We start from the raw sequence: 22,564 nt of genomic DNA on the forward strand, positions 1-22,564 counted from the left end.
GCCTGGCGCCAGATGCGACTGGCGGTGGCGGCTGGCTCTTTTAACAGGTCCCCAACTGGTCGAAGACTTCATTTTCCCGGTGCGGCACAAAAAGGACGTGGTTCCCCCCTTTGGACGCTACTGCGAGCCGGATCTCTCTTTGCTTGCTTTGTCTGATCATCCTCAGAGGATCGCAGGTTGTTCGAGAGTTATCCCCAGCCTTGGAATTGGGCGCTTCCCCCAAGTCGTCCCAGTCCGCGACCCATCTGGACATCGCTGGGGCAAAGAAACTTGCTTCGTCCACGAACCTCACCCCCCCGGTCTGGTCAGGTTACACAAACACACAACACACTCTCTCACATCGCACCCCGCCGTCTGTACAACCGCCATGGGCTCCGCGGGCACGGCCGCCGCCGCCGCCGCAGCGGACGATGACATCGCCGAGCACCTCGACGTCGTCGTCCTCGGCGCCGGCATCTCGGGCATCAACTCGGCGCACGTCCTGCGCGAGCGCCTCCCGCACCGCTCCGTGACCGTCCTCGAGGCGCGCGCCGTCGTCGGCGGCACCTGGAACTTCTTCCGGTACCCGGGCTTCCGCTCCGACTCGTACATGACCACGTTCGGCTTCCGCTGGCACCCCTGGCCGCACGCGCGCAAGATCGCCGCCGCAGGGGACATCGCCGCGTACGTCGAGGACGCGGCCCGCGCGGACGGCTCCCTCGACAGGATCCGCTTCCGGCATCGCGTCGTGGGCTGCGAGTGGCGCGACGAGGATGCGTTTTGGCGGCTGCGTGTGCGGGTCGGCGGCGGCGATGATGATGATGATGGAGGCGTGACGAAGGTGTTTGCTGCCAACTTTGTCGTCGCGTGCACGGGGTACTACTCGTATGAGCGCGCGCTCGAGGCTCCCATCCCGGGCATCGAGTCGTTTGCCGGCCAGGTTGTGCACCCGCAGTGGTGGCCCGAGGACCTCGACTACGCCGACAAGAAGGTCGTCGTCGTCGGCTCCGGCGCCACGGCCTTCACCATCATCCCCGCCATGGCCTCCTCTGTCGCCAGCATCGCCATGCTCCAGCGCAGCCCCTCATACGCCGTCGCCATGCCCACGCGCGGGTCCCTCGTCGATCGCCTCCTGCGCCTGCTCCTGCCCGCCGCCTGGGCGCACCGCCTCTGCTGGTGGAAGGACATTGCCTTGGAGATGCTCGCCACCCAGCTGCTGCTGCACTTCCCTGCGCTCGGCCGCTGGGCCCTCACCCTCCAGCTAAAGGCCAAGGTGCCGCGCGATCTGGACGTGGGCGTGCACTTCAACCCGCGGTACGACCCGTTCCGCCAGCGGCTGTGCATGTGTCCGGACGGCGACTTCTTCAAGACGCTGCACCGGGACAACGTCGAAGTCGTGACAGACACTATTGACAGCGTCGTGCCGGGTGGCATCCGCCTCGCCTCGGGCCGCGTTCTCGACGCCGATATCATCATTACCGCCACGGGGCTCTACTTTGAGATCATGAACGGCATCAAGCCCCTCGTCAACGGCCAGCCCATCGACGTCGGCAGCCGCTACACCTGGCGCGGCGGCATGCTCGAGGGCCTGCCCAACATGGGCTACGTCCTCGGCTACGTGGTGCAGTCGTGGACACCCGGCGCCGACGTCATGGTCAAGCTGCTGTCCCGTGTCATGCGCACAATGGAGACCCGCGGCGCGAACAAGGTCGTCCCCGTCATCGAGCGCTACAAGGGCATGCCGCGCCGCATTGCCGTCGACGCCAACAGCAACTACTTCGTCAAGGCCGCCGACAGGATCCCAAAGGTCACCGGCCAGGGACCCTGGTACGGCCGCACACACTGGCTCAGGGATGCCTGGGGCCTGTGGTTCGGCGACATGGACGACGGCTTAGTGTACAGTGGCGGCGGCGAGGCCAAGAAGACGGCGTAATATCGAGAGCGAGTATATATGGCCCTGATAAGGCACTATACCATAATCATAGAGCATTTCCGCGACCGTATGATCACACATCAGCTGTTGTAAAGATACAGTCCTGTGCAGTAATCGTAAATCATGACGCGTCGCTTGTGGTCGCGTGACCATGGCGACGCCAATCCTGCTTGTATCGTGGTATCTTATATCTACATTCACAACATGTCAACATCCTCTTGATCCGCGCGCTGCGGCGTCGTGCCCAGACTCTCCAGCCCTCGTTCCCCACCAAGCTCCAACGCCGCCTGCGTCGTCCCCGCGGCAGTCGGCGCTGCCTCCGTGGTGCCCTTGCCCATGGCCGCCTGGTACTTGCGCCCCGTCTCGTCCAGCAGGGCCTGGACCTCGGCCTCGCGCGCCATGATTTCCTGCTTCTCCTTGCGCAGCTGTTCGACCCTCGCGTTCTTGGTCTTGATATCCTGTTCCATGCTTTTCAGGCTGGCCTGTAGCTTGGCTATGCACTCTGTCAGGCTTGGCAGCGGCGTGATCTTAGGCGGCACCTTTAGCAGGTCGTCGGTAGCGTTCTTCGTGGGCTTCTTCAGTCCGTCAAGGCCTGCTCTTGTTTGAGCCGACTCGTAGGCGATCCGCCGCTCGGCATCACTATCTGATGATGAGTCTGACGTGTGGCCCTCGGCGGCGGATATCAGCTCGGCCATTTGCTGGCGCTCCTTCTTCCGCCTCTCCTTCGTGGCGCGCTTGCCGAGCGACAGGCCACCGTCCTCGACGTATTCATCGAAGCCCTCGCCCAGGTCCTCGTCCTCGCGCTGCAGCCGGGTGTCGTCCTTTTTCTTCCCGAAGCGGTCCTCCTCGTCGTCATCCTCAACGGAGAGAAACCCCTGTTCCTTGGCCAGCCGAGCCCGCCGCTCCTTCTTCTCGCGTATTTCAGCTTCGGAAAGAATCTGCGTCGTGGGCTGAGGCGACGGCACTGGAGAGTCGACGACCAGTGCGCCTTCCAGCTCGCTGGCATCCAGCTCCATCTCGTCGGCGTCGCCAATGTGCAGCGTCGAGATGTCGCGGGGCGTGTTCGGGGTAGACGACTGCAGCTCGCTCAGGTATTCCTTGCTGTACTTTGGCCGGTCGTCATCGTCGTGCAAGGAGCGTGTCGGGAGCCCTCGTAGGGGAACGCCGCGCTTGGCCGCGCTATTCTCCATGGCTTTCAACCCCAGAGGCGCCTTTTTCGGCATGCTCGGCTCCTCGGCGTCTCCATTTTCGGCGTCGCCCGCGTCGCCGCCGAAAGAGATCCTCGGTTTTGGGATCTTCTTTTTGTGTTTGGACCCGGCTCGTCCGATGCTGGGCCGCACCACTACCGGCCCGTCGTCCTCGTCGTCCTTGGCTTCATCGCCACCGGTGCTTGGGGTGTCGTCGTCGGCAGGATTAAAGCTCTTGCGCAGACCCGACTGGCGAAAAGGTTTGCGTGCAAACTTTGCCCCGGAAGATTGTTTTAGAGGTTCTGTCCGTGTCCATGTCAGCCTTGAACTCATCAGCCCAGGTTGCAAGCCACGGTCGCGATGCTTACCCTCTCCCGCGCTGCCAGTTTCTGTCGGGGCAGACGCGCCTTCTGCCTCACCATCATCGGCGACTTTTATGACGCGCGCCTTGCGCTTTGCCGCGAACGAGCTCATGTTGCATGCATCGTTGAAGTGATCGCAAGCTCGCCACGGCGTGAAGTCGAGGTGCTAACATGAAGCATGGGCGTTATCTAATCTCCACGTGACCCGACTTTTTGGGTCGGCCCCCCAGTGCAGCCTTGCATCTGCGTCGCGGTCGCGCGACAGCTTCAGAGCATCTCAAGCTCATCAATCCACCGCACATCAAACGCTCAAGATGGCGCCCCCCCAGCCTGAGCTCAAGAAAGTATGTGCTGTCGTGGGATCTGTCCCCTGAGGCCATGCGATGAACTGTTTCAGTCTTGCGCCGCCTCGAAACCTGGCGAGGAACGCCGCTGACCCTGTTTGCAGTACCTCGACAAGAGACTGTTTGTCCAGTTGAACGGCAGCCGCAAGGTGACGGGCGTCCTGCGAGGCTACGATGTATGCGATTCGGCTCTTACGTATTCCACGGGCGTCTTACTGACCCACCTAGGTGTTCCTGAACATCGTCCTGGACGAGGCTGTGGAGGAGACGGACGGACAGGGCCGCAAGAACATTGGCATGGTGGTGCGCAGCGACTCCGATGTCATTCCGGCTCACGAGCCCTCGGCTAACAGCTCTACAGGTCATCCGCGGCAACTCAGTGGTCATGCTCGAGGCGATGGAGAGAATCCCGGGCGACGAGCGCGGCGGACGATGAACACTCCCCCCCACAAACGACAGTGGGCATCACGGTTCCACGATCATCGGGAGTGCATAGATGGCAAAGTGTTTGGCTTGGCGTTATTCGGTCGAAAACGGGGCGACGCGAATTTGGGATTACACGCACATGATGATTTGGTCTTCTGTCTGGTAGAAGAAATGCCCAGGAGATACAAAAAAAGATGTCCGAACCACAGAATTTGACGCCGATACCCTCCCAAAGGATACACACAGACGGGACGGGAATAAACGCTTTAATTTCAGCACGAGCCCTGGTTGCTGCTCCAGAACTTTGGGTCGTAGGCGTCCATCATCCTCCCGCCGTACGTCTTCTGCCACCCCTTGATGCCGCCCTTGAGGACGGCGGCAGTGACGCTCGCCTCGCCCACCTCGTTGAGGTAGTCTTGCATCCAGCCCGCGCAACGGGGTCCTCTGCCGCTCGAGCTCCCTTTTTGTGGGCGGCGCATGGGCAAGTCAGCCTTGAGCTCGCTTTGGCATTGCGCTGCCCGGCGCGGACAAGCGATTGGGGTTTAGTGGTAGTGAAAGAGGGCCGTGTGGACTTACCGCAGTAGAAGATGATGGTCTTGACGCCGGCCTGCTTGCACAGCTGGTAGATGACGGGGCGCGTCTGGTAGAGCGTCTGCGCGGGCAGGTTGATGGAGGTGGCGACGGTGCCGCCCTCCCAGTCGGTGCGGCGCACGTCGACGAGCAGGAAGCTCCTGTCGCTGTGGGTGCCGAGCGAGGCGTGGCTCTCGAGCAGCTGCATCACGTCGGCGGCCTCGAGGCGGTGGCAGCTGGCCTTGGGTTCGGGGAAGGCCGCCCACCACGGCGGCGGCGATGCCTCTTCTTGGCCAGCGGCTTGCTGCTGCTGCTGCTGTTGCGCGGTAGTAGTGCCGCCGGTGCCATTATTTGACGACGCCATGGCGGAGGGACTGGAGAGTAGTAGTAGGCGGATGGGTGATAAAGGTACCTCGGCCCAACTTCGTGTACTTGTTGGGTTGAAGAGCCAAGGTAGGTAGTAGGCAAGGTTGGGTAAGCGTGTAGTTTGACTTCTAGCTTGTTGTTCCTTGCAAGACGAAACGTCTAGATGGCTGGACGGACGGACGGACAGACGGTATGACGGAGGTGGAGACCCCTGTGATAAATAGTAGACCTCGCGCTATTACCATCCGCTGCTCACTGCCGGCATGCCGGACGACCTCCTCCGTACGTACATCCTTCGTACATCCCACGTACATACGTACATACATACTACCTCATGCGCAAGGCAAGTACGTACGTACGTAGTAGAACACATACTGTGCCGACCTGTGACCCTGTGACGATGCCCTCCCCCACCCCCTCTCCTCCCGGCCCCCCGGCGCTGGCCTGCGCACGATTGCTTTTTGTAAGCCAAAGCAAACCGCCAGGGCCTGCCCGCTCCCTCGGGATCCCAAAACCGCCCCAAAAGCGAACGCCGAAACCCAGGGATCTGGTTTCCCCTGGTTGGTGGTCCGCGGCGCCACAAACCGACCACCCACCTCCACCTACCACCACTCACTTACTGTACCACCACCACAACCACCATCCACCCCCAGCCTCAAAGCCACCTATGGAAACCCCCCTCCCTCCCTCCGCCCTCTGTGCTGCTCATCAGACGTCCCAGACACACACCGAGCGTCAAGCGCGGTACCACCACCCAGGTCTACGGGACGTCCTCCCCCAAAAGAAAAGAAAAAGCAATGCAACAACACACCCCCCCTCGCCCTCCCCCAGCCCGCTTCCTTGGGCTCTTTGTCCAGGTTGCGGCGCCTGTATTTCTTTTTCTTCTTTCTGCTCGCGCAGCTGCCAATGGGGCGCCGTGGTCCTGGCCGGGGAAGGGCAGGCTCATGTCATCATTTGTGATCATAGCTGGGCTGCCCCCCCCGGTTCTGCTTGGTCCTTGTACATTCTTACGAAGGAATACGAAAGAAGGGATCGGATCTCCCCTGTTGAAACTGCCCATGTGCGTAGTCCCCCGTCCATGCATATGTATCATGACGGAAGAGTGGTTGTTGCACCTGCGTAACATGTATTACAAGTTTCAGCGGTGAATGGAAGACTCAGAAGAAGGAGACGAAGAAGAAGAAGCGGGGTATTATTTCGAAAACAGCGACCATCATTACATGCCTCCCCGCTGGTCGTCGTCGTGACATAAAATACAATACAATGCTCATACCTGGTTGCGCCACCGTCGCCTCTATGTCTTGTCCTTTGCCCGTTTGTTGTCCGCCCAAGGCAACCCCATGCCTCCAGAAACGCCACTATACTGTACGCGAGATGCCGCTCGTCCCTTGCCAGATTTCCCCGGTCATAATACCTTGTCTTCCCCTCAAAGAAAATGTGATGTGTCTTGTCTTGTCTGCCCCGGACGCCGTCGACTCTCCCCCTCTTGGATCCCTTTCGTTCCCGCCGAGTCACTCATTCCAACTCGTCTCACTGCTCGACCGTCCCCATCGAGTTCATCACCACGGCGCCCCAGTCCAGGTACCCGTCGAACCAGACGGTCGGGTCGATGCCGTCGAGCATGTCGCTCGTCCAGGGCGTGCTACCGAGGAAGTTTTGGATCTGCGTCTGGTCCTGCGCCAGGCTGCCGAACTGGTGCATGTCGCCGCCCATCCCTTGATGTTGCTGCTGCTGGGGGTATGACCCGCGCCATTGCGCAGGGGGGCCGCCGCCGCCGCCGCCTGTCGTCACTGGCGGCTGTTGCTGCTGCTGCTGCTGTTGATGCGGGTGTTGTTGCTGTTGCTGCTGCTGCTGTAGTTGCTGCTGCTGTTGCGGCGGCTGCTTGTTGTTGTCATTACCATTATGACTATTGTCGCCCCCTTCGCGGTTCGACGACGCCTCCGCGCCCGCGGACACCAACTCCGCCCATCGCTCCAGCTTGACCCTCGTGATGCGCACCTTGAGCGCGCTGAAGCTCCAGATGTTGCCATCCAGCTTGCCCGACTCGGACGACGCCGCCACGTGGAACGACGAGTTGACCTGCTCGAAGCGGCTGCAGATGGCCGACAGGATCTCGGGTATGTTGACCGTCAGGCCCGGCTGCATCTGCAGCTGCGACTGGAGCGCGCCCACCGCCGCCGGGAGCCCGGGTTCCGTCTCGTGCGTGCAGTCCTTGCTATCGCACCGGAGATGCGACCACGGGCCCTGCTGCGACGAAGATGATGACGACGAGGGACCTCCTTGGTTCGGGTTGTGGCTGCGGTGGGCAGCAGCGGCAGCGGCTGCCGCTGCCGCCGCAGAGGTCGCCTTGGTCCCGAGCCCGGACTCGCGCGCCGCCGGCGGTTGTTGCGGGTCTGCATTGTACACGGCCAGGCTGGTGTTGCCGGCGCTCGAGCACCGGGGCATGGGCGTGCCGCCTTCATACATGGTGCGCGGAGTGGCGAGCTTCGCCCACCGCCCGAGCATGGTCAGCGCGTACACGAGCTGCGCCGCGATGGCCGCCGGTTGCCGGTAGTACACGGACACGGGCACCGACAGCCAGGTGTCGAACCACAGTCGCAGCGCCGAACTCGTCTGGTAGATCCTGTCGAGTGGCGTGCCGGACCCGGCGGAGCCCATGGTGAGCGACTCGGAGAGCTGGCGTATGAGCGCCATGTCGGCCACAGGCGGCTCGTAGAGGCGCAGCAGGGCAGTGTTGATGTAGACTTGCATCGTGCCTGTCGAAAGTTAGCAAGGAAGAAGAGACGAAGCTTCGGTGTGGGCAATGGGCAAACGTACTGTCCATCTTGAGGTGGTGAGGAAGGCTGTTTCGTAGACGGTCAAGTTCGTTTTGGAAAGCAAGGATGTATGCGGATGAGGGGGCAGAGGGGATCCCGGGGATGAAGTCCTGTTCCCTCTCGCCCGAGTTGACATCCCATATCCGCTCCGTCAGGTGCTGCACCCGAACGAGGAAGACGACCGTTGCGTCGCTGTCGTACTCCCTGCTGGCTTCGAGCTCCCTTACGCACTTTTGTAAGTAGGATGAGTAGCGCATGGGCTCTATCCGACCAAAGTTGGTCGCCATGCTGTGCCGTGTGTTAGCAGCTGGTGCGATTACGTGGCGAAGAGGAAGCGCTGCTTACGCCGAGGTCATGAACCACACGCCCGCCAGGGCCCTGCGCTCCTCGTTTGTGCGCGCGGGGGGCTCGACGGGCCGGGCGACCATGAGGCTGGTCTGCTCGCGGAGGACGGGCGGCTTGTTGAGCCCCAGCTCGGCGACGAGGCTCGTGGCCAGGTAAAGCAGGTTGTTCATCTGAGCGTGCATGAAGCAGTGGTACTGGTACCAGCCCAGCATGACAATGATGCCCTGGAGGAGGTCGAGGGAGCGGGCAGAGCGAATGAGCAGGTGATCGGCGAGGTGCGTCATGAGATGGTACATTTGGGCGCGCATGGAGCGCAGGCTGCGGAACGAGGCCACCATGCGGATCGCCGACATGAGGAACGGCCGGCTGGCGTAGAGGGTGCCGGCGTCGCAGTCCGGAGGGATGATGACGAAGGGGAAGACGGGCTGCATGTCGCGGCGGTAGAGGTCGAGCAGCACGTCGTCGGACTCGGGCGGCGGCGGGGCGTCGCCGCTCTCGGGCCGGCAGATGCAGGCCGGCACGGCGTGCTCATTGTACGAGGGCGGGATGGTCCATGCCGAGCCGCCGCCGCCGCCGCCTCCGTACTCGTGCTGCGGGTGAGACGTGGCCGTCGTGGAGCTGCCCGAGGCCGACGGCGTCTGCTGCGTCGGCGTGGGCGTCTGCGTCTCGAGCTTCTGGCTGTGGCTGTGAGGCGACGCCTGCACGGACCGCGGGCCGTTGAGCTCCCCGGACGCCTGGAGGAGGTTGACGAGGCCGTTGAGGCGCTCCTCGATCTGGGCGGTGCGGCTACTCGTGGTCACTCGATGTCAGTGCCGAATGTCTCGGGCCCGGGCCGGGGTTTGTCGGTGTCTCTGCTGCACGACGGGCGACAGCGGCAGCAAAGCTGTTTTCACTCACCTCGGTTTCGACTGTCTCTTCTTGCGCGGCCGGTGCACCTGGCCCGTACAATCTTTAAGCAGTCGCTGGCATCTGTCGTCGTGGGCAGTCGCGCGTCAGATCAGCAGATTCATATCAGGAGGCGTGGTGGTGGCCGTTGAAGTGCCGGATCCGCCGGCGCCGCGCCGAACCAAGTGCCGGGGGTAGCGGCCGCGGCAGCCACGGCCATCGCGCGACTTGGCGACGGCGGCGGGACAGCGGACGTGACGCAGCAGGGGAGCGAAAATAGAGACAATAAAATGCAAAAACGACTCACCTGTCGCACTTGGCCCCGGGCGTCTCGTCGGAGCGGATGCACTTGGCCTTGGCCGAAGCGCAGGGTGCGCAGGCGGCGCCCCATTTGGCCGTCGGCAGCTTGCTCTTGTCGGGCGTCCTGCCGCTGCTGGCGGTGGTGGTCGTGGCGGCCGACATTGCTTGCTTGACAATCAATCAATCAATCACCTTATTCTCCGCGCGCGCACCACGACAAACCTTGCGCGCGCGCGCGAGTACCAGCCACAGCTGCCCTTGGCCTTGGCGCGCGCGCCGCGGAGACGCTGCGCCGTGAGTTCGGGGAGTGAGATGCGCGCGCGCGTCGCGTGCCTTGTGCGGTTGCGTCGTTGCTGGTTCGACAGGCAAGGCGACCGGTGATGATGGCTCAAGTCCGCCGGGCTTTTTTTCTGCAGTTGGTAGGGGGGCGGGCTTGGGGCTTGGAGGGGCTGATGCGGTTTGAGGGAGAGGGATGCGGTGCTAAAAGAACCTTGGCGAGGTTCCTCGGCTCGCGCGCCCGACTTTCTTCATCGAGGCGAGGCGAGGCGAGGCGCTCCTTCCTTCCCGTCCGTCCTCCGTAGAAGCCGCTGGTGCCGTCGAACCCGCTGGGCGCGCAATGGCGCAGAGCGGAAAACTCCGCCTGCCAGTGGCAATGGATGATCTGACGGCCTGGCCCACGGCCCGCCGTGATTGGGCCCGCTGCTAAGGAAAAACGGAGAATATTCCCAAACGCCGTTTCGTCAGCGCGGCGCGGCGAAGGGGCTCGAAAGGGCTGATGACAGGAGACGGCTGGCTGGCTTTATTAATGCTGCGCTGTGCCTCGTGTTTCGGCGCTTGGCTGCCCGAACAAGACATGTCTGCCGACGACGGGCTCCCTTATCAGCCCTGGAAATACACTTGGACGAAGGGCCCATTTGTTGGAACAGTTCGAACCTCTCTTCATGAGCTCTGCAGTCTACTGCAGCGTCTACATGCAGATTGTACCAAGCGCAACATACTAACCGGACTGACTAAAACGGCGCCATGTATCGATACACCATATGCTACATTCCCATGCTACCCGGCTCGTGGCAATAGTAGTTGGAGCCTCCCATAACCGCCCGTTGTAGCGCCACCCTCCTTCCTCGCCTCGCCCGTCTACTTGGACCTCGACACGCCCGCCCCAATCACGCCGGGCAACTTCTCCTCGCCCACGTTGAACAGCATCGAAATGGCCATCCACAGGATCCCGACAATGGCCAGCGTGAACCCCGCAAACAGCCAGAACGGCGCGCTAATGTCCGACTTGGCGCACGTCGGGCCCGCCCAGTGCGTCAGGCTGCCATTGTTGGTGCGCGTGCTCAGGCAGTGGCACGCGTAGCAAATCTCCTTGCCGTCCGTGCCGTCCTCGTTGGCGTACTTGTTGAGGCACGAGCCGTGCTGGGAGCAGTTGCCCGTGGCCTGGATGCAGCTGTCCTTGGAGTTGAAGCAGGCTGCGATCGGGCCCTTGGCCGTGAATATCGTGCTCTGGCCTGTCGGCGTCGACGGCGCAGGTGACTGTACCGACTTGTCGAGCGACGTCATAACCTGCTCGGCCTGCCGGCGGCGTAGCTCCTGCGACTGGTCGGACCACGACTTGGACGTCGCGGTAGATGGTAGGAGAATGATGGCCGTCTCGAGCTCGCCAGCCTTGGCAAGCTTGGATAGCTGGGCAAGCTTCTGGGTGACTTGCTTGAGGACATCGGGATCCTGCAATTATCAGCCTTGTCCGCAACGTTCTCGTCCGCGAACCGCAATCCAACATACCTTCTTGACGTCAAACTTGGCGACGGCAGCCTGCTTGCCGCCCCAGCACTCCTCCAGGGGGTTGACGACCTGCTGGACGCTGCACCTGTTATCGTTGGACACGCCCGCGCGGCTGAAGTCGATCCTGATGAGCTCATCGTGAGCATTCGACGACGGCGGGTCGGCAATCGTAAACGCAGGCTTCGTCTTGAATTGGCGTCCCACGCTCTGGATCTGCTCCTCCGTCATGCCCTCCAGCATCATGACGAGCTGGCTCGGCGGCTCGCTGGCGGCGTTCGCGAACAGCGCGGGGGGCGGCTTGCCAAACGTGTTCATCGCGGAGACGGCGGCATCGACATCGGTGTTCGTGGGGATGTCGTGGACGGACGGGCCCTGCCCGGTCGGGGCCAGACGCTGCAGCAGGACGAGGCGAGCGAGGCTGCGCGACATGGAGGGCGTCTTGGACGAGGAGGCCTCGCGCGTCGGCACGAGGAACACCTCGGCGGCCGGCTGTGCAGCTGCTGCGGCACAGCCAGCAAGGGCTGCGAGAAGCCCGGCGGTGAGCTTCATGATGGCGGCGGCGGACTCGCGAAGCTGTGGTGCGGTGCGTTGCGTCGTCGTCGTCGTTGCTGGGAGCTTCCAACGTCACCAGCGAAGCACGATCCACGTACGCAGCTGGAGTGGACACACGGAGAGCCGCTCACCACCAGGCGCCAGCCTCCAGCCGCCAGCGCCCCTCGGAACCCCGGGCCCAGATAACTCCGGCCCCAGCGCCACCACTGCACCGCTGGCCGCCGTTCGTCGCAGCACCTGCGCCACTGCCCGCCCGTGTAACCACCACCGCCCAGTAATTTATTGCTCCGTCATCAGCCCGTGATTCCGCCAAGCGACGGCGTAGCGAGACCTGTTCTTTGCATTGTTTCCCTCTCCTCAGTATCCGTATTGTTCCAAGTTCATCGCCTTTCCTATCCCATCGGTCTGCCACGGCATACGGCATGCTGCCACGCGCGGCGGCCGCCTTTGGGCGCGCCTCCAACGCACTCATCCCCGCTACGAGACAACGACTAGCCGCCCGCCCGCAGCTCATCGTCCGCCGGAACATATCGCTTCTGCCCTGGAAGCGGAACAAGGTCCAGGAACCACTGCCTGTGTACTTCTCCAGAGCGCCGTCACAGTCAAGCCCGGGAGCATGGCGGGGCCGCCTCGGGTACGTTGACTCGGGAACACTGCATGGGCCGGCTTGAGACTGACTTGCATAGACGAGTGGCATTCACGACATTTGCCCTGTACGCGTGCTGGCAAATATTCGCGACCGTCGTCTTTGACCCCCTGCTCGACTGGGCCGAGCACGAATGGGACTCCCTCTCCGAAAAGGAAAAGCAAGAGATGGAGGGCTTCGCCGAGGAGGACGAGCCCATCCTCTTCCTGCCGTTCCCGTTCACGACCAAAGAAGTCCAGCAGCCGCCATACAAGGGCTCGGACCCCGAATGGGCCATGTTCCTGGCCGTCAACAAGGACCAGCAACTACAAAAGGACATCAAGTGTGCGTATTGCATCGGCCGCTCGGTGGTAGGATGATACTGACTGTGTTGTTAGTTGGCCTTGCAGAGGTCATACGGCGGGGCGTCGAGCGAAACCCAGCCTATGTGAGGCTCCTCGGAGGCAACATCAAACTCAAGAAGATGTGGCTCGACATCATCTACCCTCCACGACCGCCGGCCAGGCATTTTATCTCTGGGTACGCCGTTCGCATCTTTCCATGTCCTTCACGAGCTAACCCCGTACCAGTGTTGTGGTCGATGATGACGGCATCTACTGGGGCGACCGACCTATAGACTCCTTGGCTGCGAGCCACCTGAACATGGCCATATACCCCAAGGCCGTCGCCATGACCGTCTGGACGTTTGTCAACTTCCTCTTCAAGCAGACAGCCCAAGACGTCGCCAAGGCCCTGGGGCTCGGCTCGGCGCCTGCCGAGGAGACAACCTGGCAGTCCGTCGCCCTCAACCGGTGGCGCGAGCAGGGCTGGCGCGAGCAAGGCGCCTTCGGCGGCCCGGGTAAGCAGCCCGCCGGTGCCCCGGCCCAGCAACCACAGCCCGACAAGCAGCCTGCCGGCTTCCCCATCCAGACGGCCGGCGGCGACATCCTCGGCACGCCCTTCAGCGGCGAGTCCCAGCTTGACCCGCGCATTCAGGCCGCCCTCCAGGCCGCCAGCCTGACCTTCTCCAAGAACTGGCAGCCCGCCATGCAGCCCCCCAACCGCGGATGCATCCGCGTCGACGGTCTCATCGAGCTGCAGGGCAAGGCTGCCGTCATGGCCGTCTACGTCCTGGGGTGGTACGACCCCAAGCAGAGGAAGTTTATGGGCATACAGACGGGGCTGAAGCACCTGATTCAGCTTAAACAGCGGCCTGCCGGTGGCTGATGTTGATTAATGCTGTTGACTTACGGTCACGACGATGGCAGATTTTGTGTGTACGTATACTTGTACAGAAGTAGCACGAGCATGGCTAGGCGCTGGAACGGCTCTGTTTTTGATACCATAGAGCGAGGGGTCCATTTATGGAAGTCACCAATCTTCAATACTCGTCGGCTTTTAAAAGTTTAAAATCTGTTGATGATGCTAGCAACTTGTACGAAACTCGACCCCGGCCCATACGCCCAACCTCGCCATCATACAATTCAGATCCAGCCGCCAACTATCCATCAGCCACATGAGCTACCCACAGAACGCCATAGCTAGTTCGAAACGCCTTTATTCTTCTGGGGCATCCTCATCTGGGACACGCCGTGGATACCGCTTGGGACCGACAAAGCCACACTATTCAAGCGCAAGAGGGATCAACAGACGACACCGGCTCCTCAAGACCTCATCACGTTGGCAAAGACGGTGAAAACCTCGAGCTCCGCGTCCGGACCGCCGGGCTCACGCTCGTCACGCGGGATCGCCGCGATGAGGTGCGCCTCGATGACGTTGACTCCGTAACTGAGGCCGACCTCGAAGGCGCGCTCCTCGCGTAGCTGGCCGGGGAGCGGCTGCATGACCGGCTTGAGGGCCTGCTTGTTGAAGAGCACCCAGAGGCTGTACTGGCGCTCGTAGAGGAACTCGGGCAGCTTGACGACGATGAAGAGGCGGTTGTAGTGCGGCGGGAGGTTCACTGTGCCGGACTGCTGCAGCTCATTGGGGTGCGGGAACAGGGTGATGACGTTGGGGTGCTCGATTTGCATGTTCGGGTGCAGCTGCAGGCGTAAACGAGAGATGAGGGCGTCTTTGGAGGCTAAGTAAAGTCAGCGAAAGCGCAGACGCAGATGAGACGAGGCCTCAACGTACTGGTTCCCTTCCTGCGGAGTCTCTTAGGCTCAACGTAGGTGGTCACCGGGGGAGGAAACTGTGCGACGGGCTGCTGGGGAGGCATCGGGGCCTGTGGATATGCGCCGGGCACGGCCGGAGGCGGGGGCCCCGCAACCACGGGCGTCGCACGGGCGCTATCTTCCGTCTTCAGACCGGCCTGTGTTGACGGACTGGGAGATGGCGCCGAGAGCGAGACGCTGCGTGCGGCCTCGAGGCGGCTGGACGTCCGCATCGTCCCGTTGACCGCAGGAACCGCGGGCGAGTTTGCGGATTGAGGCACGGGCGACTCTGCCGAGCTTCCGCGACCACCGACGTGGATGGTGATCTTTTTCGACGACGTTGGAGTTTCGGTGCCCGACCCAACCTTGAGCTTGATCTTGGGTGGCTGCGCCGGCTCCGCCACGGCGGCTTGGGCCTCCTTCAGCTGTTCCGCAAACGCTTGCTGCAGAATGTTAGCATGAAAACACAGAGACATACCGGATTGTCAGGCTCACCTCTAGCTCCTGTGCCAACTCGTATATCTCACTGCCCTCCTCATTGTAGAAATACGCATTGTTCCATAGCAGCTTCGACTTTTCCTCAAAGGCAGCCCACGTCTTGAAATCGCTGACTCCAGTGGCATCGCCGCGGCCGTGCACGCCCTTGGCCATTTTTTGCAGCTTCTTCAGCGACAATGGGTCCGAGATGACCTTGTAGTAGTCTTTCAGAGCCCGGGGAGGTAGGTTGTGAAACGGCTCAAAGTAGCCTTCGTATCTGTAGAGTGGTTAGGCTGCTGTGGCGTTGGGCTCAGGAAGCGAGAGCGGAGTGCCTACTCTGGTTCTTGCCAACGCAATAGCTCCTCGACGACCTTTTCCTGCGCCTGCTGGAAGGTGAGCCCCTTGTATGGGACGTTCTCGTACTGGTGGTCGGGTCGGTTGGAGCTGATGCTCGCGCGAGGGCTGTCCTTGGCCTGCGAAAGGGAGTTTCTCGAATGGCGGCCAGACTCGCGTCGCTTGAGCACGATGGAGCGCCTCCTCGAGCCGCGCCCGGTCGTCTCTTCTTCTTCCTGTTCCTCGTCGTCCTCTGCTGCTTCTTCTTCTTCTTCTTCTTCTTCACCTTCAGCGTCTTCGTCCTCCGCACCGTCGTCGGCCTCTTCGACTTCCTCACCATCAGCATCTTCATCAGCCTCTTCACCGTCCTCCGGCGGTAGGGGCGTCGGCTGCGCTTGATAGCCGCGCGTTCCATACGCAGGGTTGGTCTTGGTCATGTAGTTGCTCAACGCCTTGCGCACGCGCTCGGCATCGTCGAAGATGGAGGAAGACCGTGGGTAGAACTCTTTGGCGTTGCAGATCATGCGCTTGAAGTAGCTCTCGAGCTCCGCCAGAGTCTTAAACTCGCCGTTGTTGAGCTTCTCCTCTATCGTCTCGAGGGAAATGGGCATGCGCGTCTTCTTGTAATACTCTTCGTTTCCTTGGCGCGGAAGCAGTTTCTCGAAGTAAGTTGCGACACGGCGCCCACTGCAGTTCAAGGGTCAGCATCTTCGCGGGAGGCGTCGCAGCCAAGGCCGGAGTCGATCGCCATACCTCTTGTCCGACGTACGCCGCATCTGCTCCAAGAAAGCCAGGCCGTACGCGGTCGTCGAGTCACGGGATTCGCCCTTGGTGAGGTCAAAGTCCTGTCGGGCGCAAGTCAGCAAACTGCAGCTTGAATAAGCCGCACCCAAAGCTTGATGCATTGCCGCCGAACGTCTTGGATTCAGCTCGAAGAGTAGGCGCCAAGCGTGGAGGCTGAGCCGTGCGTGAAGGGGAGCTTGCGTACCGACACCTTGCGTCGCTTCGACGAGCGGTCGTCGGAATCCGACGCCGCAGCGCTGTTCGCCTTGCGTTTGCTGTCCATGGTGATGCCGTCTATCGAAATCGCTGCGACTGGCACATGACAAGTCCTGGTGCATCAAAACGCGCGACCAAGGTATTGAGGCGCAATGGCGGGTTCAATCTGGAATCGCAAACGGAGGCGCTGGCACTTGTTGAGCTCGGCCGACGCGTGCTGGGTCGAGTTGGCGCGTTGTCCGTCCAGATTGCGAAGTCGCGACAGGGCCGAGGCGCTTCGCGACCCTTGGATGGAGTCGGGGGCCCCAAGCGATGCTATGCGTCTTCCCCACGGCCCTGGGCAGATTTTGACGGTGAAAGGCTGTGCGGCGACAGCTTGTCGAGGGCGACCCAGGTGGATTTGTTGGTGAGTTGCAGCTCTGGCATTTTCGACTGGAGGTCGACGCCAGGTACGTGGTACGTACTGGGGGGTAGGGAGGGAGACCCGCGCCTTGCCTGATTCGGCAGTAAGGCAACAAGGCAGAGACGGAGAAACGAGTTGGGACGGGCAACTTGTCCCTGCGTTTCGGTCCCCTGGCCAGTTCAAAATTTCCAGAGCAATGATTGACATCAACGTGGACAATTACGAGCTTTTGTTACACTGTCGAATATCGGGGGCCATGGTGGTCGCGAGCTAGTACATAGGCCAACGCGATGAGAGCCCCCCCTGGCGGGCAGCACGGCCAGTGGCCGCCCCATGGCGCCCGTCGGCGATGATCCAAGGCGGCCTCTCCCCTGGCCGGAACACTTCGTGCGAGCGGATGATGATAGGATTGTTTTTCAAGAGTGTGCGCAAGTTTCAACATCTTTGAATAGTAAAGCTGCTTCAACTTGCATAGGTATTCTGGGACACCCAGAATCGCCGAGGCTGCCCAGTCGCGATGTTGGCGTCGAATATTAAGTTACAGGATCAGAAGATGTCGATGACTCGCCAATCGTCTTCTTGGGACATGCTCAAGCTGAATGAATGCGGGACATGCCTGGCATGACCACATGGTCGGGAATGAGCAAGCAGCCATCGCTTCTCTGGGGACCTTCGCCAGACATCACCACCAAGGCGCTGGTTCCTTTGGCGACCATGTAACGGCGGTGGCCCACTACCACTTACACCTTCGGGCTTACGACTTACAAGCTAGCTCGGCAGCGGCAGCATTGTGGAGGATATGCGCAGCTGGGCGAACGAGTTCGATCTGATAGGGGCTGAGCCTTTCGCTAACCAGGACCGCGACAAGCAGCCTTTACTCACTTGCCAACCCGAAACAAAGCAGAACTTCTTGCCTTCATACATATGTGTCAGCTGCTCTGGCATGTGCGCGCCATCGGAACACAGCCGGTAGTGGTGCATGTGTTTCGCGCCATATCTACCCGTCTAATCCTGTGCAGCTACAGTAGTTGCTTTCTTCACCATTTTTCGGAACCTCTCCCGAGTCGAGTGCAATAATCCATGAACCTCGTCGCCGGGCCGAATGAGCCGCATCTCCGCGCCAAAATTGCACAGCCTGATCAACTCGTCCATCAAGTGCGCGACCTTGTCATTTCAGCATACTACGCAACTGGTATGGCGGTTAGCCTCCAGCACCAGTGAGAGATTCGCGATTTTGAGACTTGCGACGCTACTCATGCTCCTGGATATCCATGTTCTATGCAACGCAAAACAAGTTTGAATCGACAAGTCCATCCATTCTGAGAGGACGAATGGTACCATCAAAAAGCATCAACGGGGATAGTGTTTCTCCCCTACCAGTCCAGGTCGGTGAGCACCAGCTGTGCGGTGGCTTCCATGCGTGCGGCTGCAGGCTGCTACTCGGCGAGGGAGGAGCTCAAGATCTATCTAGTCTTGTCGCGCACCTTGACATGGCCAGACTAGGGCTCTGTGCTCGGCTGAGCAGTCATCTTACTCCGAGTTGGAACGAAGTGTCCGTCAGGCCTGTCGTGCCTAAACGCAGCTCCGGTGCGACTTCACAGCCTGCATTTACGTGTGCTCCATCTAGTCACGGATGCAGTGTCATAGTATTGATTATCACGTACCTTTATGGCCACGACATCCTTCGCGCATTGCTTTGCATCCGGGTACACCTAACAGATCCCCAAAAGCCGTTGGCCTTCTACTGAAACGGGAATTCACCGAAAGCGCGACGGGCAGGTGATTGCTGGAGCTGCCATGGGCCAACAGCGCAGCTTGAGGGCCGCGTTGCGCTTTCGGTAGCCAACCTGCATGCAACAACCACAATGAGAGATGCGTGCGTTGGGGATGACGACAGCGGCCTGTTTTATTGCGGTCGGCCGTGAAATACGGTTGGTTCTTCACTAAATAGTCAGCGCGCTTACGACTGTCCTTCGTCGGCGTCCGCGTATGCATGCAACAACGGGGAATCGTACAAGCGCATGCTTCATCATTGCCCGCCTGCCGATTTGCCCTTACCTTCCGCTGCTTATCACCATTGCAGAGCTCAAATGACAGAATGCATTAGCATCAGATTCATGCTGCCAATACCGGAACAAGATGTCTTCCTACGTCGGGCACTACATGCTGCCCTGGTATTATGACGCGATTCTTAGCAGCGCGAGCTTTTCCCGCCAGCTCGTCGATAACCACTGCTCTCAGGAAGCCGACCGTCAATTCGGTCCTGTCGTGGACGCCTGCCGTTCCCGGTTCGACTTTACGGTGCTGTTCGAGGAAGGGATTCTGACCATCGCGCCCTCCGTCATATTCGTCGCTTGCGCGATAAGCCGGACCGTTGTTCTACATCATCGGCGCGCTGCAGTGAAACCGGGCTGGCTACGCGGTGCCAAATGAGTAGGGATATGCTGACATGGATGCAAGCCCGCCGCACCGAACAAGGTCAAACTGACGATTCAAAGGGTATCGCTTTGGCATCGGTAGCTTTACGAGCGGCCATCTTGACAGAGCAATGCGTCGCCGATCGGTTTCGCACGGCAGCGTCCGTGTCGGCCGCGGCGGTGGCCCTGGTCGCGGCCCTGGTCGCGACTGTCCTAACGTTGTACGAACACCAACATGCAAGACGACCGCCGTCTCTGCTGCTCGCCTACTTGTTTGTCAGTGTGCTGTTCGAGTCCGTCAAGGCACGAACATACTGGCGACTGCCAGACAAACCGGCTACAGGAATTACCATAGCCAATTGCTGTGTTACGGCGCTGTTCTTCGGATTAGAAGCCGTGAACAAGACATTCCTGCTCGTGGATCATCTAGACTCAGTCTCCAAGGAGGGACTTTCTGGTCCCATCAGCAAATCGTTTTTCTTGTGGCTCAATGGCCTTTTCCGCAGAGGTTATAAGAACTCGCTTCTGCCTGCGGACTTGGCTCCCATCGACCGCTTATTGTATTCAGAGACCATCTGTCCTCGGTTTGAGCCGCTGTTCAAGGCCCAGAACGGTAGACTCACTCAAGACCCTTCGGTGAAGATGGACAAGGCTGACGCAAGATCCCGCAAGATGTCACCTCTGTCATGGATTTTGGCTACCTTGTACTCAGATGCGTTGCGGGCCCAGCCCTGAAGCCCATCCTTCCTAGACTAGCCCTCATCGCGTTCACATATTCCCAGTCGCTGCTTGCGGATGCAATTTCCAATACCTCTCAAGTACCTCTCCAATAAGCAATGGGTACGGGCTGATCGGTGCCTGTGTCTTTGTGTACGTTGGCATCGTGGTAGGGCAGTGCATCTTCCCCACATGTTGCGCGTGGTCTGATACCTGTATCTATACAGGTAGTAATAAGCTGGTACTGACGACGTTGTTCTCCTTGACGACGCCTTTAGCGCAATGGACCGCGCCACCAGAGAACATGTTGCCGCACGGCTTCTTGGGCCCGATGGGCTCTTTCGACGACGGGAAACTACAGTTATTTACACAACCCACGATAGTATGCGTCTTCTTTATACGGTCTGACCCGTTGCTTCAATCTGCCTTCTAACGATTGCAGAACGAGTCGCCGGCCTCGCAGACGAAATATACGAGATTGATAGCGACGGCCACATACAGCCAACTTCATCTTCGCGTACGGACATGACTATTCCAAAATGGGCTACAGGAAGTGATAGCGGCGATTTCACTGCGGTGAGTGACGACGAAAAAGACGCTGCTCGACAAAGGAATGAAGAAACGAAGAGAGAGGAGCATCGCGACGTTGATCCTCGATCAACTGCGTCCATGTCTCCTCCCAGAAGCACGCCAATTGCAACTTCGACTGCTATTTCTGACAGAGCAGTGTACAAGAGATATATCCGGTCAATGGGGCTCATCAACGCCGGCGTCTTTCTGATCCTAGGCCTGGCGTTTGCCTTTACTCTCAAGTTTCCGCGTGCGTATATACCTTGCCTTGCAACGTTGGTGCATATGTACCCATGCGCTAACAAAGTCACTCAGAGCTCTGGGTCAAGTGGTGGTCGACTGCTCTTGTGCACGAGGATCCTCGCGGCAACGGGTACTGGTTGGGGATCTTTGGCTTGCTTCAAGTTCTTCCGCTGATCACAATCGCTGTGTGGGTGCTGTAAGGACACCCTCCTGCCTCCGGTAATATAGAGCCCGATCCAGCTGACGCAAAAGTCGCATTGAAGGCACCTCATGCTGGGAATAGTCCCCGCATCCGCGACAGACTTGCACTCCGCACTTCTTTCATCGACTCTTTACGCTCCCTTTGCCTACGTCAGTCGCGTGGACACTGGAGAGCTTCTAAACAGATTCAACCAGGACCTCGTGTTTGTCGACGGATTTCTTCCAATCAACATGTTCAACACCTGCGCTGAACTCTTTTCTTCCGTGTTCCAGATAATTCTCATCGCCATCGTTTCTAAAGAAGCATTTGCCGTGCTGCCTGCACTAGCTATCACGCTCTACCTGATTCAACGAGTATACCTGCGCACAAAGCAGCTGCGTCACATGGACTTGGAGTGGAAGGGCGCCCTGCATACCAAGTTTGGCGAGACTTGTTCCGGCCTGGTGACGATACGCGCCAACGGCTGGGTCGAGGACATGCGGCTCAAGTTCAGAGAGAAGCTCGATCGCTCCCAAGAGCCATTTTATCTGCTCTACATGGTTCAGAGGTGGCTGCAGCTAGTCCTCGGACTCGTTGTTGCCGGGCTTGCCATCACCACCGCCGGCGTGGCAGTTTCGCTGAGAGACAAAGTCGTCGCCGGGGCGGTTGGCGTGGCATTTCTCAACGTCACGACACTGGGTTCTTCGCTAACAAATTTCATCATTGCGTGGACCTCTTTGGAGACATCTCTAGGAGCAACCGCTCGGATCGCCCTATTTGAACGTGATACTCCCAACGAACGTCGGGGCAAATACATCGCTGCCGCCGGTGTGGCCTCAACATGGCCCGAACGAGGGCATGTGCGGTTCGAAAACGTCCACACCAGCTATGAGACGGGGTCAGATCTGTCAGACTTGGATTGGACATTGTGCGGAGTAACATTCGACATCTTACCGGGCCGGAGGGTTGCTGTGTGCGGGCGCACTGGCTCCGGAAAGTCTACTCTACTTCTGGCACTCCTGGGACTGTTGAAAGTGCCCAAGGGGCGCATCGTTGTGGATGGCGTAGATGCCTCCACCGTAGAGGCGTGCACTCTCAGACAACGGTTGACCACTATATCACAGGACTCCTTTGTCGACTCGTCGACGTTTCGCGAGGAGCTCGATCCTGACGAACAACACTCCGACGATACGCTGATTGCGAGTCTGATTGAGCTCAATGTGTGGGATAAGATCAGCGCGTGTGGCGGCCTTGATGGAAAGAGAATCGAAGCCAACTTGTCCAGTGGCGAAGGGCAGCTGGTGTCCATTGCCAGGCTGATAGCCAGTGCCTCCAACGCGGCTGGCAGCGTCGTGATACTTGATGAGGCCACAAGCAGGTAATAAAACACCCTTTGGAGTAAAGGGTTCGAGTAATAGCTAATTGGCTCTTTAGTCTGGATTATGAGTCCGCAATTTAGGCAGAAAAATGGTTTCAACAAGGTTGCAGGGAAAGACCATCATATCGGTGCTGCATCGGCCAGAGCTGGCGGTAGAATACGACGAGATCGTGGTGTTAGACAAGGGAACGTTGGTAGATATCGGCGGCGCCGCGGAT

General features: G+C 59.9%; 9 protein-coding genes across 9 annotated transcripts; 4 read left to right on the forward strand and 5 right to left on the reverse strand.

The window, feature by feature from the left end:
* Positions 1 to 367: 367 nt before the first annotated feature.
* PLICBS_004332 (uncharacterized protein) lies at positions 368 to 1,912 on the forward strand (the record flags this gene model as incomplete). The annotated part of the gene is made up of 1 exon (XM_018326940.2): positions 368 to 1,912. The coding sequence occupies one exon, from the start codon at positions 368 to 370 to the stop codon at positions 1,910 to 1,912; it is 1,545 nt and encodes a 514-aa protein (XP_018174402.2).
* A 197-nt stretch (positions 1,913 to 2,109) lies between these two features.
* On the reverse strand, positions 2,110 to 3,573 carry PLICBS_004333 (uncharacterized protein; the record flags this gene model as incomplete). The annotated part of the gene is made up of 2 exons (XM_018326939.2): positions 2,110 to 3,401; positions 3,468 to 3,573. 2 exons carry the CDS (start codon positions 3,571 to 3,573, stop codon positions 2,110 to 2,112), a joined length of 1,398 nt encoding a protein of 465 aa, XP_018174401.2.
* Positions 3,574 to 3,775: 202 nt separating this feature from the next.
* Positions 3,776 to 4,241, forward strand: PLICBS_004334 (uncharacterized protein; the record flags this gene model as incomplete). Its single annotated transcript, XM_018326938.1, has 4 exons — positions 3,776 to 3,805; positions 3,910 to 3,981; positions 4,034 to 4,108; positions 4,167 to 4,241. 4 exons carry the CDS (start codon positions 3,776 to 3,778, stop codon positions 4,239 to 4,241), a joined length of 252 nt encoding a protein of 83 aa, XP_018174400.1.
* Positions 4,242 to 4,503: 262 nt separating this feature from the next.
* Positions 4,504 to 5,165, reverse strand: PLICBS_004335 (uncharacterized protein; the record flags this gene model as incomplete). The annotated part of the gene is made up of 2 exons (XM_065600491.1): positions 4,504 to 4,646; positions 4,808 to 5,165. 2 exons carry the CDS (start codon positions 5,163 to 5,165, stop codon positions 4,504 to 4,506), a joined length of 501 nt encoding a protein of 166 aa, XP_065456563.1.
* Positions 5,166 to 6,697: 1,532 nt separating this feature from the next.
* PLICBS_004336 (uncharacterized protein) lies at positions 6,698 to 9,675 on the reverse strand (the record flags this gene model as incomplete). The annotated part of the gene is made up of 5 exons (XM_065600492.1): positions 6,698 to 7,923; positions 7,985 to 8,271; positions 8,329 to 9,114; positions 9,226 to 9,297; positions 9,521 to 9,675. 5 exons carry the CDS (start codon positions 9,673 to 9,675, stop codon positions 6,698 to 6,700), a joined length of 2,526 nt encoding a protein of 841 aa, XP_065456564.1.
* A 975-nt stretch (positions 9,676 to 10,650) lies between these two features.
* Positions 10,651 to 11,847, reverse strand: PLICBS_004337 (uncharacterized protein; the record flags this gene model as incomplete). Its single annotated transcript, XM_018326935.2, has 2 exons — positions 10,651 to 11,241; positions 11,299 to 11,847. 2 exons carry the CDS (start codon positions 11,845 to 11,847, stop codon positions 10,651 to 10,653), a joined length of 1,140 nt encoding a protein of 379 aa, XP_018174397.2.
* A 425-nt stretch (positions 11,848 to 12,272) lies between these two features.
* Positions 12,273 to 13,702, forward strand: PLICBS_004338 (uncharacterized protein; the record flags this gene model as incomplete). Its single annotated transcript, XM_018326934.2, has 4 exons — positions 12,273 to 12,484; positions 12,537 to 12,820; positions 12,874 to 13,015; positions 13,066 to 13,702. 4 exons carry the CDS (start codon positions 12,273 to 12,275, stop codon positions 13,700 to 13,702), a joined length of 1,275 nt encoding a protein of 424 aa, XP_018174396.2.
* Positions 13,703 to 14,139: 437 nt separating this feature from the next.
* On the reverse strand, positions 14,140 to 16,504 carry PLICBS_004339 (uncharacterized protein; the record flags this gene model as incomplete). The annotated part of the gene is made up of 6 exons (XM_018326933.1): positions 14,140 to 14,555; positions 14,609 to 15,071; positions 15,124 to 15,382; positions 15,442 to 16,125; positions 16,192 to 16,283; positions 16,427 to 16,504. The coding sequence occupies 6 exons, from the start codon at positions 16,502 to 16,504 to the stop codon at positions 14,140 to 14,142; spliced, it is 1,992 nt and encodes a 663-aa protein (XP_018174395.1).
* Positions 16,505 to 20,587: 4,083 nt separating this feature from the next.
* Positions 20,588 to 22,350, forward strand: PLICBS_004340 (uncharacterized protein; the record flags this gene model as incomplete). The annotated part of the gene is made up of 4 exons (XM_065600493.1): positions 20,588 to 20,645; positions 20,702 to 20,794; positions 20,860 to 20,983; positions 21,051 to 22,350. 4 exons carry the CDS (start codon positions 20,588 to 20,590, stop codon positions 22,348 to 22,350), a joined length of 1,575 nt encoding a protein of 524 aa, XP_065456565.1.
* Between the last annotated feature and the right edge of the window lie 214 nt (positions 22,351 to 22,564).

Source organism: Purpureocillium lilacinum, assembly GCF_023168085.1.
Source record: "Purpureocillium lilacinum CBS 284.36 DNA, scaffold_3, whole genome shotgun sequence".
In the NCBI taxonomy this organism is placed as follows: Eukaryota; Fungi; Ascomycota; class Sordariomycetes; order Hypocreales; family Ophiocordycipitaceae; genus Purpureocillium; species Purpureocillium lilacinum.